The sequence below is a fragment of the Chiloscyllium plagiosum genome, chromosome 23 (assembly GCF_004010195.1).
Source record: "Chiloscyllium plagiosum isolate BGI_BamShark_2017 chromosome 23, ASM401019v2, whole genome shotgun sequence".
Classification (NCBI taxonomy): domain Eukaryota; kingdom Metazoa; phylum Chordata; class Chondrichthyes; order Orectolobiformes; family Hemiscylliidae; genus Chiloscyllium; species Chiloscyllium plagiosum.
Window position 1 is genome coordinate 8530222 of NC_057732.1, and position 14058 is coordinate 8544279.

At 42.4% G+C, this 14058-nt stretch overlaps 1 protein-coding gene across 2 annotated transcripts; it reads right to left on the reverse strand.

Annotated features, from left to right (window-relative positions):
* Positions 1-3637: 3637 nt before the first annotated feature.
* Positions 3638-13376, reverse strand: LOC122561490 (islet amyloid polypeptide). Of its 2 annotated transcripts, none has more exons than XM_043713237.1 (4): positions 13008-13376; positions 12425-12523; positions 9212-9328; positions 3638-4088 (listed from the first exon to the last, which is right to left on the reverse strand). In XM_043713237.1, the coding sequence occupies exons 2-4, from the start codon at positions 12508-12510 to the stop codon at positions 3899-3901; spliced, it is 393 nt and encodes a 130-aa protein (XP_043569172.1). In that variant the 5' UTR covers positions 12511-12523; positions 13008-13376; the 3' UTR covers positions 3638-3898. The 2 variants fall into 2 exon arrangements, with proteins under 2 accessions (XP_043569172.1, XP_043569171.1); XM_043713236.1 differs by having other exon boundaries at positions 9212-9346.
* Between the last annotated feature and the right edge of the window lie 682 nt (positions 13377-14058).

Sequence of the window (14058 nt, forward strand, 5' to 3'; positions counted from 1 at the left end):
TTTTATTCCTCACATACCTATAGAAAGCCTTAGGGTTTTCCCTAATCCTATCTACTAAGGACCTTTCATGTCCCCTCCTTGCTGCTCTTAGCTCTCTCTTCAGGTCTTTCCTGGCTACCCTATAACTCTCAATCGCCCCAATTGAACCTTCACGTCTCATCTTGAGATAGGCCGCCCTCTTCCATTTAACAAGGGATTCCAATTCCTTATTAAACCACGGCTCCCTCGCACGACCCTTTCCTTCCTGCCTGACAGGTACATAATTATCAAGGACACTCAATAGTTGCCCCTTGGACAAGTTCCACATATCATTTACACTCTTGCCTTGGAGTCTACTTTTCCAAGCCACACATCCTAAGTCATGGCTCACCGCATCATAATTTCCCTGACCCCAGCTATAACTCTTGCCTTGTAGTACACACTTATCCCTCTCCATCATGAGTGTAAAAATCACCGAATTATGGTCACTATCCCCAAAGTGCTCACCTACCTTTAATTCTAACACCTGGCCTGGTTCGTTACCCAGAACCAAATCCAGTATGGCCTCACCTCTTGTTGGCCTGTCTACATATTGTGTCAGGAAACTCTCCTGCACACATTGAACAAACACTGACCCATCTAACGAACTTGAGCTATAGCTTTCCCAATCAATATCAGGAAAGTTAAAGTCCCCCATAACAACCACCCTATTACTGTCGCTCATCTCCTGAATCACCTTCCCTATCCTTTCTTCAATGATTCTAGGACTATTAGGAGGCCTGTAAAAGACTCCTTACAGGGTGACCTCACCTTTCCTATTCCTAACCTCAGCCCAAACTACCTCAGATGGTGAGTCTTCATCCATCGTCCTTTCCACCGCTGTAATACTATCTTTGACAAGCAATGCCACACCTCCCCCTCTTTTACCCTCACCTCTGACCCTACTAAAACATTTAAACGCTGGGACCTGCAACAGCCAATCCTGTCCCTGTTCTATCCATGTCTCCGTAATAGCCACAACATCGAAGTCCCAGGTACCAACCCACGCTGCAAGTTCACCTACCTTATTTCGTATACTTCTTGCATTGAAGTATATACACTTCAAGCCACTTTCCTGTTTACAGGCACCCTCCTTTGAGATTGGTGCCATGTTCCTAACCTCCCTACACTCCATGTCTTGCACCCTAAAGCTACAGTCTGGGTTCCCATGCCCCTGCAGAGTTAGTTTAAACCCCCCCCAAGAGCACTAGCAAACCTCCCGCCAAGGATACTGGTGCCCCTCAGGTTCAGGTGTAGACCACCCTGTTTATAGAGGTCCCACCTTCCCCAGTTATCCAGATACCGGAATCCCTCCCTCCTGCACCATCCCTGTAGCCACGCATTTAACTGTTCTCTCTCCCTATTCCTCGACTCTCTATCACGTGGCACGAGTAACAAATCAGAGACAACAACTCTGTTTGTTCTAACTCTGAGCTTCCAACCTAGCTCCCTGAAAGCCTGAAAGATGAGATGTTGTTCCTCCAATTTGCGGTCTGACTCATTTTGGCAATGGAGGATGCCAAGGATGGTCATGTGGGATGGGGAATTAAAATGGGCTGGGAGGTCAAATTCACTTGGTCCATCTCAGACACCTCCATCCCTTTTCTTGACTTCTCCATTTACATCGGTGACAGTCTCCACACGGACGTTTACTATAAACCCACAGACTCCCATAACTCCCTGGGCTACACCTCCTCCCACCCAGTATCTTGCAAGAACTCCATCCCATTCTTCCAATTTCTCTGCCTCCGCTGCATCTGCTCGAACAAGGAGACATTCCACTCGCGTGCATCCCAGATGTCCACCTATTTCCAACAACGTGCTTTTCCTCCCTTTATCATCCAGTTAGCCCTTCAATGCACCACCTCCATTCCCCATTCCACTGCTCTAAATCCAGCCCCCATAAACGCAATAAAGTCATGGTCCTCCTTGTCCTCACCTATCACCCCACCAGTCTCCAGATCCAATGCATCATTCTTAAACACTTCTGTCAACTCCAACTAGACCGGACCACCAAAAACATCTTCCCCTCCCCACCCTTCTCTGCCTTCCGCAAGGACTGTTCCCTTCGACAGTCCTTGGTTTGCACCACTGTCCACACAAACCCTTCCGAACCCCCAGGTATCTTCCCCCGCAACCAGAAAAGACGCAAAACCTGCTGCCACACTTCCTTCCTCACCTCCATCCAGGGCCCAAACAGTCCTTTCAGGTGAGACAGAGGTTCACCTGCCTCTCCTCCAACCCAGTTTACTGTATCCGGTGTTCCTGATGTTGTGTCTCTACATCAGGGAGACCAAATGTAAACTAAGGGAACGTTTCACTGAGCATCTCAGCTGGGCCTGGAGGGGCCAACCGGACCTCCCAGTCACCACCCATTTCAATTCCCTTTCTCATTCCCTTTCTGACATGACCACCCTTGGCCTCCTCCATTGCCACAATGAATCAGACTGCAAATTAATGGAACAACATCTCATCTTCCACCTGGGCAGCCTACAGCCTGGAGGACTCAATATTGTGCTCTCCAATTTCAAATAACCTCCCTTCCCATCCCCCAACTCCCTTCCCAGTCCCTCCCCCTCCCTTCCATTCCTCTCATTGACTCTTCCGTCCAGCCACCAACTGGATTCATTCCTCCCATCGACCAACCAGGTCGTACCCTCTACCTGCATTCATCTTTCCCCACCTAACCACCCTGCCCCTTCCACCCCCTTTATCTGTAGCTCCCTTTACACTCATACCCCACCCACACCTGAAACGTTGTGTTCTCCACCTCCTGATGCTGCCTTGCTTGCTGTGTTCTTCCAGCCTCCTGCATGTCTAGACCAAATAGGATACCAGATTCCCTTCCCCGAAGGACATTAGTAAACCAGATGCTTTTTTCTGACAATCGGCAATGGATTCATGGTCATCATTTTGACTCTTAATTCCAGATTTAGATTCTTAATCCCATGTGATGACATGACTCCATTACGTGGAACATTCCTTGTTCCAGTCAACGCAGCCCCCACTCACAATTGCATCTGCAGTTCTTTGATTTTTTTTAATTATGATCTTCGGAAGACTTGACAGGGTAGATACTGGGGAGCTCTAGACGTAGAGGACACAGTTTAAGGTTAAGAGGTGAGCTTTTAAGATGCAGATGAGGACAATTGCTTTCTCTCTGTGAGTCTTTACTCTGTGGAGTACTCATTCCCATGCAGTGGAGGGCAGAGTCACTGAATTTCTTCAATGCTTAGATTGATGGATTTTTGACAGACAAGGGAGTTAAGCATTATGGGGGCAGACAGGAAAGTAGGGCAGACCACAGCCAAATCCGCCATGCTCTTAAATGGCAGAGCACGTTTGAAAGAGCAAATGATCAACTCCTGTTCCAAGGTCCCTTGTTCCTGCATAAGTATGGTGCTATCTGACAGAGAGAGCACATGTCACACCAGTTAAATGGATGGAATCTGTATGTATTGGAGTAGTTCATCTTGTTGATTCCTGAGCCTAACAATTGATTTCTGCACATCAGATACCTCATTTATCAGAAAACATATATGAGATGCTTTTCTCACAATGGAATCTCCACAGAAATTGAAATATTGTCCTGCTTTTAAAAAAAATTCTCAATACTCGTCTTTAATAGATTCAAAATAACTTAGTTATTACAATTAATTCATGTAGTACCAGCAGGTTTCTTCAAATTAAAAACATGCAGGAAACTTCATACATATAGCAATGAACCTGAAATCCATACTGTTGTTCCACAGCTGGAACAGTGAAACAGGGTATCACTGCTTAAAACTTCTATAACATCATTATGATCCTCTACTGATGTTGGAGCTACAGGAATAATCTTCTAATTTTAAGAAAAAAAAGCCCTGGACTGCTCTGAGCTCTAGCGTTGGAGATAACTGTAGAGTTCTCTGCTGTACAGCCCCACTGCATCTCTCTTGCCATACGTGTTTGATCCCACATTTGTTGGCAAGTAGAAGGCACCCAAGTTGTTGTTGGATCGACTCAAGAAGTCTGCCAGACGTTGCGTCACACAAGTGGCGGTGTTGCACCTCCTCTTCATCACACGGATACTGCAAGAGGAAAGAGAATAAGCAAAAGAACTTGGTTAGGGCTGCCACATTTTGTGGGATAAAGGAGCAAGATAAAAGATTTAGCTTCTTCAAGAAATCCCATGAGAAAAATCTCATCGTAATTCTGAAGCTGTTGCGTAATTTAAGTAGTCACCATAGCCCGAGCAAACCATAGGCTTCTCTCTTTAGAGAAATGACTGGTGTTGGTTTAACCTGAATGTTTGGGAATAAAGAGTAGGTCATTCAGTTCCTCTAACCTGTTTGGTCATTCAGTTCACTCATGGGTTGATCTGTACATCCATTTCCTTGTCTTTGTACCATTCCCTCTAAAACCCTGACCGAACAACAAAAGACCCCACAAATCTAAGTGAAAGCTCCAGTTACCCCAACCTTCTGGGGAAAGAATTCTTGATCTATAACATCCTTCAGCAGTAAAAATGTTTCTTGATTTTGTTTTGTGATACAGACAACTTTCCTGGTCCTGCGTACAGATCTTTTATGAGGGAAAATGCTTTGGAAAGATAACTAACCAACCAGCAACACGAGTATTTCTGCACTATGAAACTATAAATCAAATAGGCAAGTCACGCTGTAATACAAAATACCACCACAGTTGCATTGGGGAAACATTGTTGAGAATAATACAGAATGAAAGATATTAAGAATCTAGAATGAATCCTATAGGTCTTCCAAGACAATATTAGCTGAGATTATTTCCACTTAGTTTCTGTCCTGGAAACCAGTGCCTGATGCTTAGGTTGGTCCACTTACGGCAACATAAGAGCATTGTAAAAGAATTAGTACAATGCAGTTAGATCTGGTTTGGATGTTCTAGAATAAATTTTATTCCTACTGATTTAAATGCTAAAATACTAGCTGGTATTTCAAAACTAATGTTTAAATCACTATTGCTTCCATTGTCACAAATACTACTACACGTACCTTCAGATGAAAATCTAGTCTGTTGCATTTCCTACAAACCCCATGACATTGTCCTCTGTGAGGTGCCCAAAAATGGGTTAAAATGACCAGTCCCCTGCTGCCACATGAGACACTGTCCTTTTTGTCAAAAAATTAATTTATAATTGGACTCAAAATTGCCAGAGGCTTCAGTCATTAGCAGCTCTGTGACATGAACACATTTTCCACCACGTTATCTATATCACAGTCTGATATCCCTTTGATGATCAAATCACAAGATAATTATGCATTAAAGGCCTTTCATTTCATTTCATTTCATTTCAGTTAATTTGAAAGGTACAAGTATCCCTCTTTTTGACATTGCTTCTTAAGCATACCCAGTCTTTTCTGCTTCCTGTAATCTCTCTGAGAGTATCCAGTACTATTGTGTTATGAACTTCCCAAGATAAATCCCAAATATGTATTTTGCTAATCTGAATCTGCAGCTCCTTCTGCCTTTGTTTTCTTTTACAATGTAGTTTTAAATAATTATCTGAATTGAATTTAGCTTTTCTGTACATCTTCACAGTACAATACAGTCGCCAATTAGATATTTGCTTTTTATATTATAAATCTGAATGCATCAATCAGGTTTTGAAATGAGGGATCAATCCAATGCCTCTTCTCTGTGATGACTACAGACTGTGGTGCAACAGAGCACCACAGTTTGGCATGACCTCCTTTAGCATGCATTCTTGATCTGGCTTCACAATTCTTTTAACATTGTTGGTAATGAACCATATATTGAATACCTCATATCATCAGTAGATAACAGTTTCTTTTTACAATCGACCTCCTCAGAAATATTTTACTTTCCTGATTTTGAGTCAGTAAAGACAATCTTGGAAATGGAATATTTCTTGCAATAAAGCAATATGATAGTCACCATGATTGCAGACCCTGCCCTATACCACGATAGCACATTTCTTATATGCTTTCTCACATCACCTCCCTAAAGTATAAAGTTCAAATCCTATCCTGGAAGTGAGACTGGGAGTCATCACTCATGATTGGATGATACAATGATAAGTGTTAGACAAAGTAAATCATGGCCAGGATTTTCCATTGCCTGGATACTCATTATTCCAGTGTAGATAAGCATTATACATGGGGACCCTGCAGAGTCCCCACTATCGCATATCCCTGAAAGAATTTCCCAGGAAACTGAAGATTTTTCACTGAAGGTACCCTCCCAGGAAACTAGAACCCTCCGAGAGTCTCCATTTAAACCAGAGACTTTGGAGGGTTCGGTTAAACTTAAACAAAATAGTTACACAGGAAAAGTTAGACATTATGAGTCTAACCCTGAAGAACTAGCTATCCCAACAGACCCCATACTTACCTCGCACACTCCCAAATACATCTCCGTCACCCACCAGATCCTGACTTTCTCCCACCAAATCCCTGCCTGCTGGACTGGACTGAACCGGACCCAACCTGTCCACCTTTACCACTCCGGCTGTATGTGACCCGATGTCACCCTATCCACCAATGATCCTGAAGCTGGCTGGATCCAGTATCTCCCACCCACCAAGCCAACCCTAAAGACTTACCTTGCCACTTTGCATCCAACTGTCTTGGCACCCGGACCCCTTCCCACTTGGCAGCTTACCCACCTGGACCCCTACCCCTGACTCAGATAGCACGCTATCCAACTGGCACCCTAGATGCCAGGTACCCTGCCTATTGGGTATCCTACCCTCAGATGTACTTAATGATTTGACAGTGGCTGTCAACATGGTTGTCAGGACCTTTAAATTGCAGAATACCGAAGATGACTGCTGTGAACTGGGATGTGATGTGCCTTCCAATGACAGTTCTCTGCGACAAAAGAACTGATAGAATTGAAGTATGGCTTCACTGTTCTGAGGAAGACCTGAGTGGAGTCTCCTCTTAGAAATGTGCAGCTCCCTTATTTTGTGAAAAATGGAGGGGTTGGAGTGTGAGACTGCCATTCCTAGGAATGTCCAGCCCATGCACATTTCTCACGTCAGTAGTACAATTTGAAAGGACTAAAACAGCTTTAAGTTAGAAGTTGACTTTAAAGTGATCCAATATTCTGTAAAATGAAGTATTGCAGTGCAATGGTTAGCCTTCCCACCTCTGAGCCACAGGGTATGGATTCCATTCTGCCCTAGGACTTGAGGACTAAGGAAGGTACATTCAGAACGTTGCCAAACATGTTGAGTGTCAACCCTGCAAGTCCTTCCAACAAGTGCTAATAGCAGGAGGTGAGAGTGACAGAGGTTTCTGGTCAGTCATGTGATGGAAGAAACTTGAAGCCTCTACAAATTACTATCCCTAGCTCCGGACTACAACAATGCATGGGCATGTTGCCACAGCAACGTAGACTCCCTCAGTGAACTGGAATGCACCACCATCATCATTCATTGAAATGAACGTCTAAGAGTCAATACCTTCAGTGTCCCTTAATTTGTCTCAAGTATCGGATCGTTGACTCATTAAAATACAGCACCAAGCTAAAAATACAAATCTGCTGTCCCCACTGTACTCAGTGTTATATCATAAGCAAATGACAGAATCAATGTTAGAACAAATCTCTATTAATATCTTGTTAGTCAGCAGCATTCAGTTCCTTCACCATAAATTTTAATGTGGGTTTTTATGTGGATTTGCACTATATTCATGGAGTAGAATTTAAAGGTCTGAACTGATTCTTGTGTGCTGACAAAAAGTCATTATCCTGAAATGTTAACTCTGATTCTTTCTCTTCAGATATTGCCTAACCTGCTAAGTATTTTCAGCATTCTCTGCTCTTATTTCAGATTTCCAACATTGGCAGCATGATCCTCATGTGTGATCATTGTTTGTGAATAAAGTTTGGAATTTGCATTGTAACCTTGGAAAGATAATTAATATTAATATTAGATGATGAAAATCAGAAAATAGGAGCTCTGATAGATGAGGCAGAATTACATAAATGTTTCTGTTTCATTTTCAAGAATGGAAACACTTTATCTCTCAAATTTAAATGGCAGATATTTGACACGCTACTTTCTGGTCAGAAATAAATTTAGTGCTTAAGTGAATATCACTACAGCCCTGGTGCTGTTTTACTATTGAACAGAGATAGCTAGTGGTGAGTTTAAGCTGACAGTCACCATACCTCAGGTTGAGTTGAGGCACTTCGTATTAACCAGACCAGTACAGAAATTGAGCTTACACTGTTGGCGTCACTTTGCATAGTTTGAGGATAAAGTGTTAATCTTTTAGGACTGAGATAAGGAGATGTTTCTTCAACCAGAAAATGTTGATCCTATGGAATTCACTATCACAGAAGGCAGTTGATGACAAAACATTGTACTTTTAAGAAAGAGGTAGATATAACTCTTGTGGGATATGGAATATGGGGGAGGGTAGGATAGTGTATTGAGCTCGATAATTGGTCATAATCACAAAGCAGACTTAAGGGGTTGAATGGCCTACTCCTCCTCCTATGTTTCTATGTTTAGCTGTTCAGTCATCATAGCTAACCAATCCCCCTGAGAATTGATCAAATACAATAATGATTGAACATCATATTGGCTTCCTCAATTGTTTTGACTTTATAGATCAGTATTCTCTCCATTGAAAGTAAAGCACAGAAGCAGGTTATTCAATCAACTGAGAGAAAGTGAGGACTGCAGATGCTGGGGATCAGAGTTGAGAGTGTGGTGCTGGAAAAGCACAGCAGGCCATGCAGCATCCGAGGAGCAGGAGAATCGACGTTTCGGGCATGAGCCCTTCAATCAACTTTTCTATTCAGTTTTTAAGCTTCATTTGAGACTCCTTGTTCCAGGAAGTTCTAGGTTTTTTTTTAGTTCTGATATCACCTTTCCTGTACCTCAATGCTTTTTCACCTTCTTGTAAAAGGGAGACCAGGATTGTGTTCAGTATACTGTTAACATTCTCTCCCCTCTCTTTGTTTTAACCTTACTAAAATGTTTCTATACCTTCCATCGTCTTCAGTTATGATGATGGGTGTACAACTAAAATATTAAGCTGTCTTCTCTCTAATGTTAAGTGATTTGCATGTTCTGTTCGCTATCTTGAATTTTCAAAACAAACAGCTTTTTCCATATTATATCATGTGGTCAGAATATTACATGGTGGAATCAAGCCAGCTATTTGAGCTGATTCAGGTGATGTGTGCTCATTAGTACCTTTTTGCTTTGAGAAGATCTTCCTCAGGTAAAGCTGCTGATAAGCCCATGAATGTCCTCTTCCTCACTGCTGGAACCAACCAGGAGCCAAACTCAGGGGGCACAGCACCTTGGCTTCTAGAAAGTGCAGGGTATCTGGTTTAGTGAGAAACAATAACAATGGTAAGAAAAAGCATTAACAAGTCCTTAGGGATCTGGCTTGTGGTTTATTTTATTACATCCAGTATTCTCTTGCCTGGCTTCCACTCATCATAAAGTTTAACTCAACCATAACTCAGCAGCCCATCCTCTACACTGCAGCCAGCCCTGCTAACCATCACCTTTGCGTTCTCAGTCCACTGACACCTCAAGTTTTGAATTTCTTACCTTGGTCATGTTCAAGTTCTTTCATGACTACACCACTCCAAATTTCTCTGTAACGTTTGTTTCAACTCTAAGGCTCCTCTGAGAACTCAGTGTTCATCCATTTCTGGCCCGTTGAGTCTCTTTCCCCTCTCTTAATGTTCTGCTTAATAGCATTTGATCACCTATTCTAACATCACCTTCTTTGAATCAGGGTCAATTTTTCCCTAACTATGCTCCTGCAAAGTGCCTTGTGATATTCCACTGTGTTAAAAGCATTATCGGCTTACTAGTTGTTCTTAAACTTGAACAGTGTGACACACCAATGTCAATTTTTATGTCACCAGGTTGTTCAGCACCATACAAAGCATTGTGATCACACACTGGACTAAATTAAGAAAGTTTCTCACTATCATTGAATGGAACTAAAAATTTGCAACAGCACATTCAATATCTTTTCATCAGCTCCAAACATTTTTAGAAGACACTTCATCCTGTTAAGTGCAATTGCAGAGCAGAAAAAAGTAGACAGGTTGCAAAGTAATCTCCCCATTCTGACTCACCACAAATTTATCCTTGACTCCTGATAGAATTACTCAATTAAATTCAATGATGACTGACCTATTGACCCATCCAACTTCTGTCACTGGCGATTTCTTCTACTTAGATGAACATATTCAGTGACGTTTGAGTTCTTATGCGTTACCTACAAGTATGGCCTGTGCTAGGACCTGGTTTTTCAATAATGTGCATGAACTTAAGGTATATCCTGTACTTTCAGGTAGTGACACTGGGTGAGTTGCTCATCTGAAGAATGGACCAAATGGGCTCGAATGAGGTGTCAAGCACTCCCTTAATTTGTCCACAGGAGTGCCAGCCTAGGTTAGGGACTGAACTGGCTGGAGTAAACATTAAAACTACTTTACTACTCTCCAAATTGAGCAAGACTGGCATAATTAACAATGAGTCGAGAGCTTGGTGCTGGAAAAGCACAGCAGGTCAGACAGCATCCGAGCAGCAGGAGAATTGTCCTGCTCCTCGGATGCTCCCTAACCTGCTGTGCTTTTCCAGCACCACACTCTTGACTTTGATCTCCAGCATCTGCAGTCCTCACTTTCTCCTAATTAAAAAGGAGGCAGACTCTGCAAGGATTTAAAACTGTCCCTGTTTCATTTCTTTGGACAAATGCTTAAATTGAATAAGGCCGTGCAATAGCATTAGAACAGCATGCATTTATACGAGCAACTTTAACATACCACAATATCTCATAGCGCTTCACCAGTGTGCACTCTGTCCAAATGTGACAATGAACTATAGTAGGTTACCTGGTCAGCTATTTCATTGCTGAATGTAGGACATTTTCTGGTTGTAAATGGGCTGTTTAATTTTGGAACACTTTGTTTGCTTTGAAGTACTGATCGGTGCTATAAAAACGCATGTTTTTTTTCTTTCAATGCTGCCCATTCTGATTTCCCATCTAATGAGTGAATTGAATGAGCACACGTAACTAAAGAAAAACAAAACTGCAGATGTGTTGCATCACCTAAGCTCCAACCACTTCAATGTGTAATCAAGACCCAGGGGCTATTTATTCAGATAATGGATTAATGTGGTCTACTCCTATAAAATTCTACAAACTTTACTTATGTTCTCTTGTCCCTTTATTTCTTGCATTTTGCACTTCTCTGATTTGAATGTCTTCACCATTGATACTAATGTCTTTTGCTGATATGCCTGTAAGTTCTGGAATGTCTCTCCTTTCTGCCTCCCTTTCTCCCTCTAAGATGTCTCTTAAAAACTACTTCTCTAAGCAAGTGTCTGACCATGTGTCCTTATGTCTCCTTCTGTACTTTAATTGATCCTTTCAAAAGGAGAGATAGACAATGATCAGGAAAGTGCAGCATTACAAGGAGAAGGCTACTGGGGTAGTGACTCTAGGTGAGTTGCTCATTTGAAGAATGGACCAAATTGGCTCTGATGAGGTGTCAAGCACTCCCTCAATTCGTGCACAGGAGTGTCAGCCTAGGTTAGGGACTGAACTGGCTGGAGTAAACATTAAGACTACTTTAATACTCTCCAAATTGAGCCAGACTGGCATAATTAACAATGAGTTGAGAGCGTGGTGCTGGAAAAGCACAATAGGTCAGGCAGCATCCGAGCAGCAGGAGAATTGTCCTGCTCCTGACCTGCTGTGCTTTTCCAGCACCACACTCCCCTCTGATCTCCAACATCTGCAGTCCTCACTTTCTCATAATTAACAATGAGGCAGATGCTGAAAGGATTTAAAACTGTCCCAGAACTCAAAGGTTGCAACAAAATTAATTGCACCAATTCTTCCTAATGACAAATTCATATGCTCTACAAAGGATCCTGTTGTTGGTCTCATACTACATTGTGAAAGAGCGTTGGAGCCTGTGCTGCAACAGTTAAAAGATAACATATAAACAGCTGTACCGTACCAACATTATAACACCATGCTGGTCTCTTGTGGCACAGTGGTAGTGTCCCTACCTCTGAACCAGGAGGTCTGAGTTGCTCCAGAGATGTGTAACAGCATGTCCAAACAAAAAAATCTATAACACCATGTTTTCCCAAACTTTTGACCTCGAGTGGTTTAACTGAATAAAGTTTCCTCGCTATCAAATTCCTACATCCTCTTTATTGTCGTGGTAAGTTGAATTACTAACGAGAAAATGATCAATCTCAAATTTATGCATTACAAGAGAAATTTGAGGCAATCAGTCGCACATTACGAAGTACAGTGTAGCGGTTCCGATGGAACATCACAGATCAAAACTTCACTCAGTCGACAAAACAAAAACGAAACTGGCAAAGAAGGTTTTTTAGAAGGAAACTGATTCTCACACAGACCTACTCGGGGCAGCTTGGAATCCGTCCAAAGCGCTCAGGGACAGCGTGGCTATAAGCAGGAAGGTGCAGAGTTTCAGACAGGGCATGACTGCTTTGTACCTGCAAACCAACACAAAGACAAACTTGTACCTTTTTCACACTTCAATCTGCTGCAACGATTCCGTGACGGTTTTAAGTAACCGAGGCACCGATTAACCAGAGGGTTCAGCACCCACTCTGACCTCACTCCCAACCCCCCACCCCTTGTGTTTTTGCATCAATTGCTCCGAATGCAAAACAATCCCCCTGATCCCACAATAATGGTCAGATTTGCAAAACAGAAAACATTCCATTGAACACAAAACCAACCATTATAATTAAAACTAACTTTTCGGTAAACAAATTCAAAGACATTTACAGGTGAACTTAACTAATTATTGTCACACTTGTAATATAAAGGCAGGGTTACCTCTTTAAAAGGAAAAGTGATGGAAAACTATATTCATTCAACCCCCCCTTAAGGAGAGAAAACCTCCAGATTAAGGGTTCGAGTTGAGGTTGAAATAGGGAACAATTTTGATTAGAAAGTTAGAAGTTTACTTACTTGAAATAGTTCAAGTGCTTCGGCTATTCTATCCCTGCTAATGGGATCACTGGGGATTCGGAAAGTCCTGCAGATGGCTGTTCTCCCTCGACAGTGTGTTGGTTTTTGCCTCTTTTGTCTTTGTTTCTTATTGCTGACGAGCAGCTCTCGGCTCTTATAAAGCCCTGCACCTCTCAATGTTGTTTTTTGACGTCAGCTTGCTGTGGAGATATTCCAGTGATAGGAATACTCACTTTGATCAATTCCTCCCCAGACATAAATGCAGGCAATTGGGTCAATGCCCCGGGCACAAGCCAGGCGTCAACTCATCAACATCAGCGCTTACAGATAGGTATTGCCACTGCGTCAGTCCAAAATAGAGCAATCTGTAAAAATACATCAGTCACTTTGCAATCCTGCAGCTTATTACCAAGAGCCACTTTCATGGGCGGTGCCACATCAGCTAAGAGGCCAACTCTTCTGAATCAGCCAAACAAGTCTTTGTGTTTTTTTTCAGGAGTACTTCAGACAAGTGGCTCAGTTGCTGTCCTTTCTGTTGACAGCCAGCGTTCCACTGCAGTAAGAACCCATTGTTTTCTCCAGTTGTCCTGAGAGGCCTTTCAAGTTGCCCTTTGTCCTGACTCCAAAGACCACGGAGATGCTTCACTACCACCCTGCAGTCAATAACAGAAAACTATGAAGAGTGAAAATTAATGCAAGGTCTCATTGAGAAGGTGATGGGAACACAGTCAGCAGAAACCTGACAACCGCTCTGTGGTTTTGTTCAGCGACATGTTAACAATGCTGTCGTGGCAAGCACGCAAACTTTATTTTCCCCCCTGGTCTTTGGTGTTTCACTGTACCATCGCTCAGTCAACATTTCCCATTCAGCTCTGAAATGTCAATATTCTAGACCATGGAGCATGCTCCTGAAACCTCTTTTCCAAATCCATCAGCATCATTCTAGGAATAGGGTGTGGGATTGCAAAGGCAGTTATATATCAATCCGAATGAAAACATTTGGAAATACCTAGCAGCTAAAAAGAGAGCAACAGAATTAATATTTTAGATC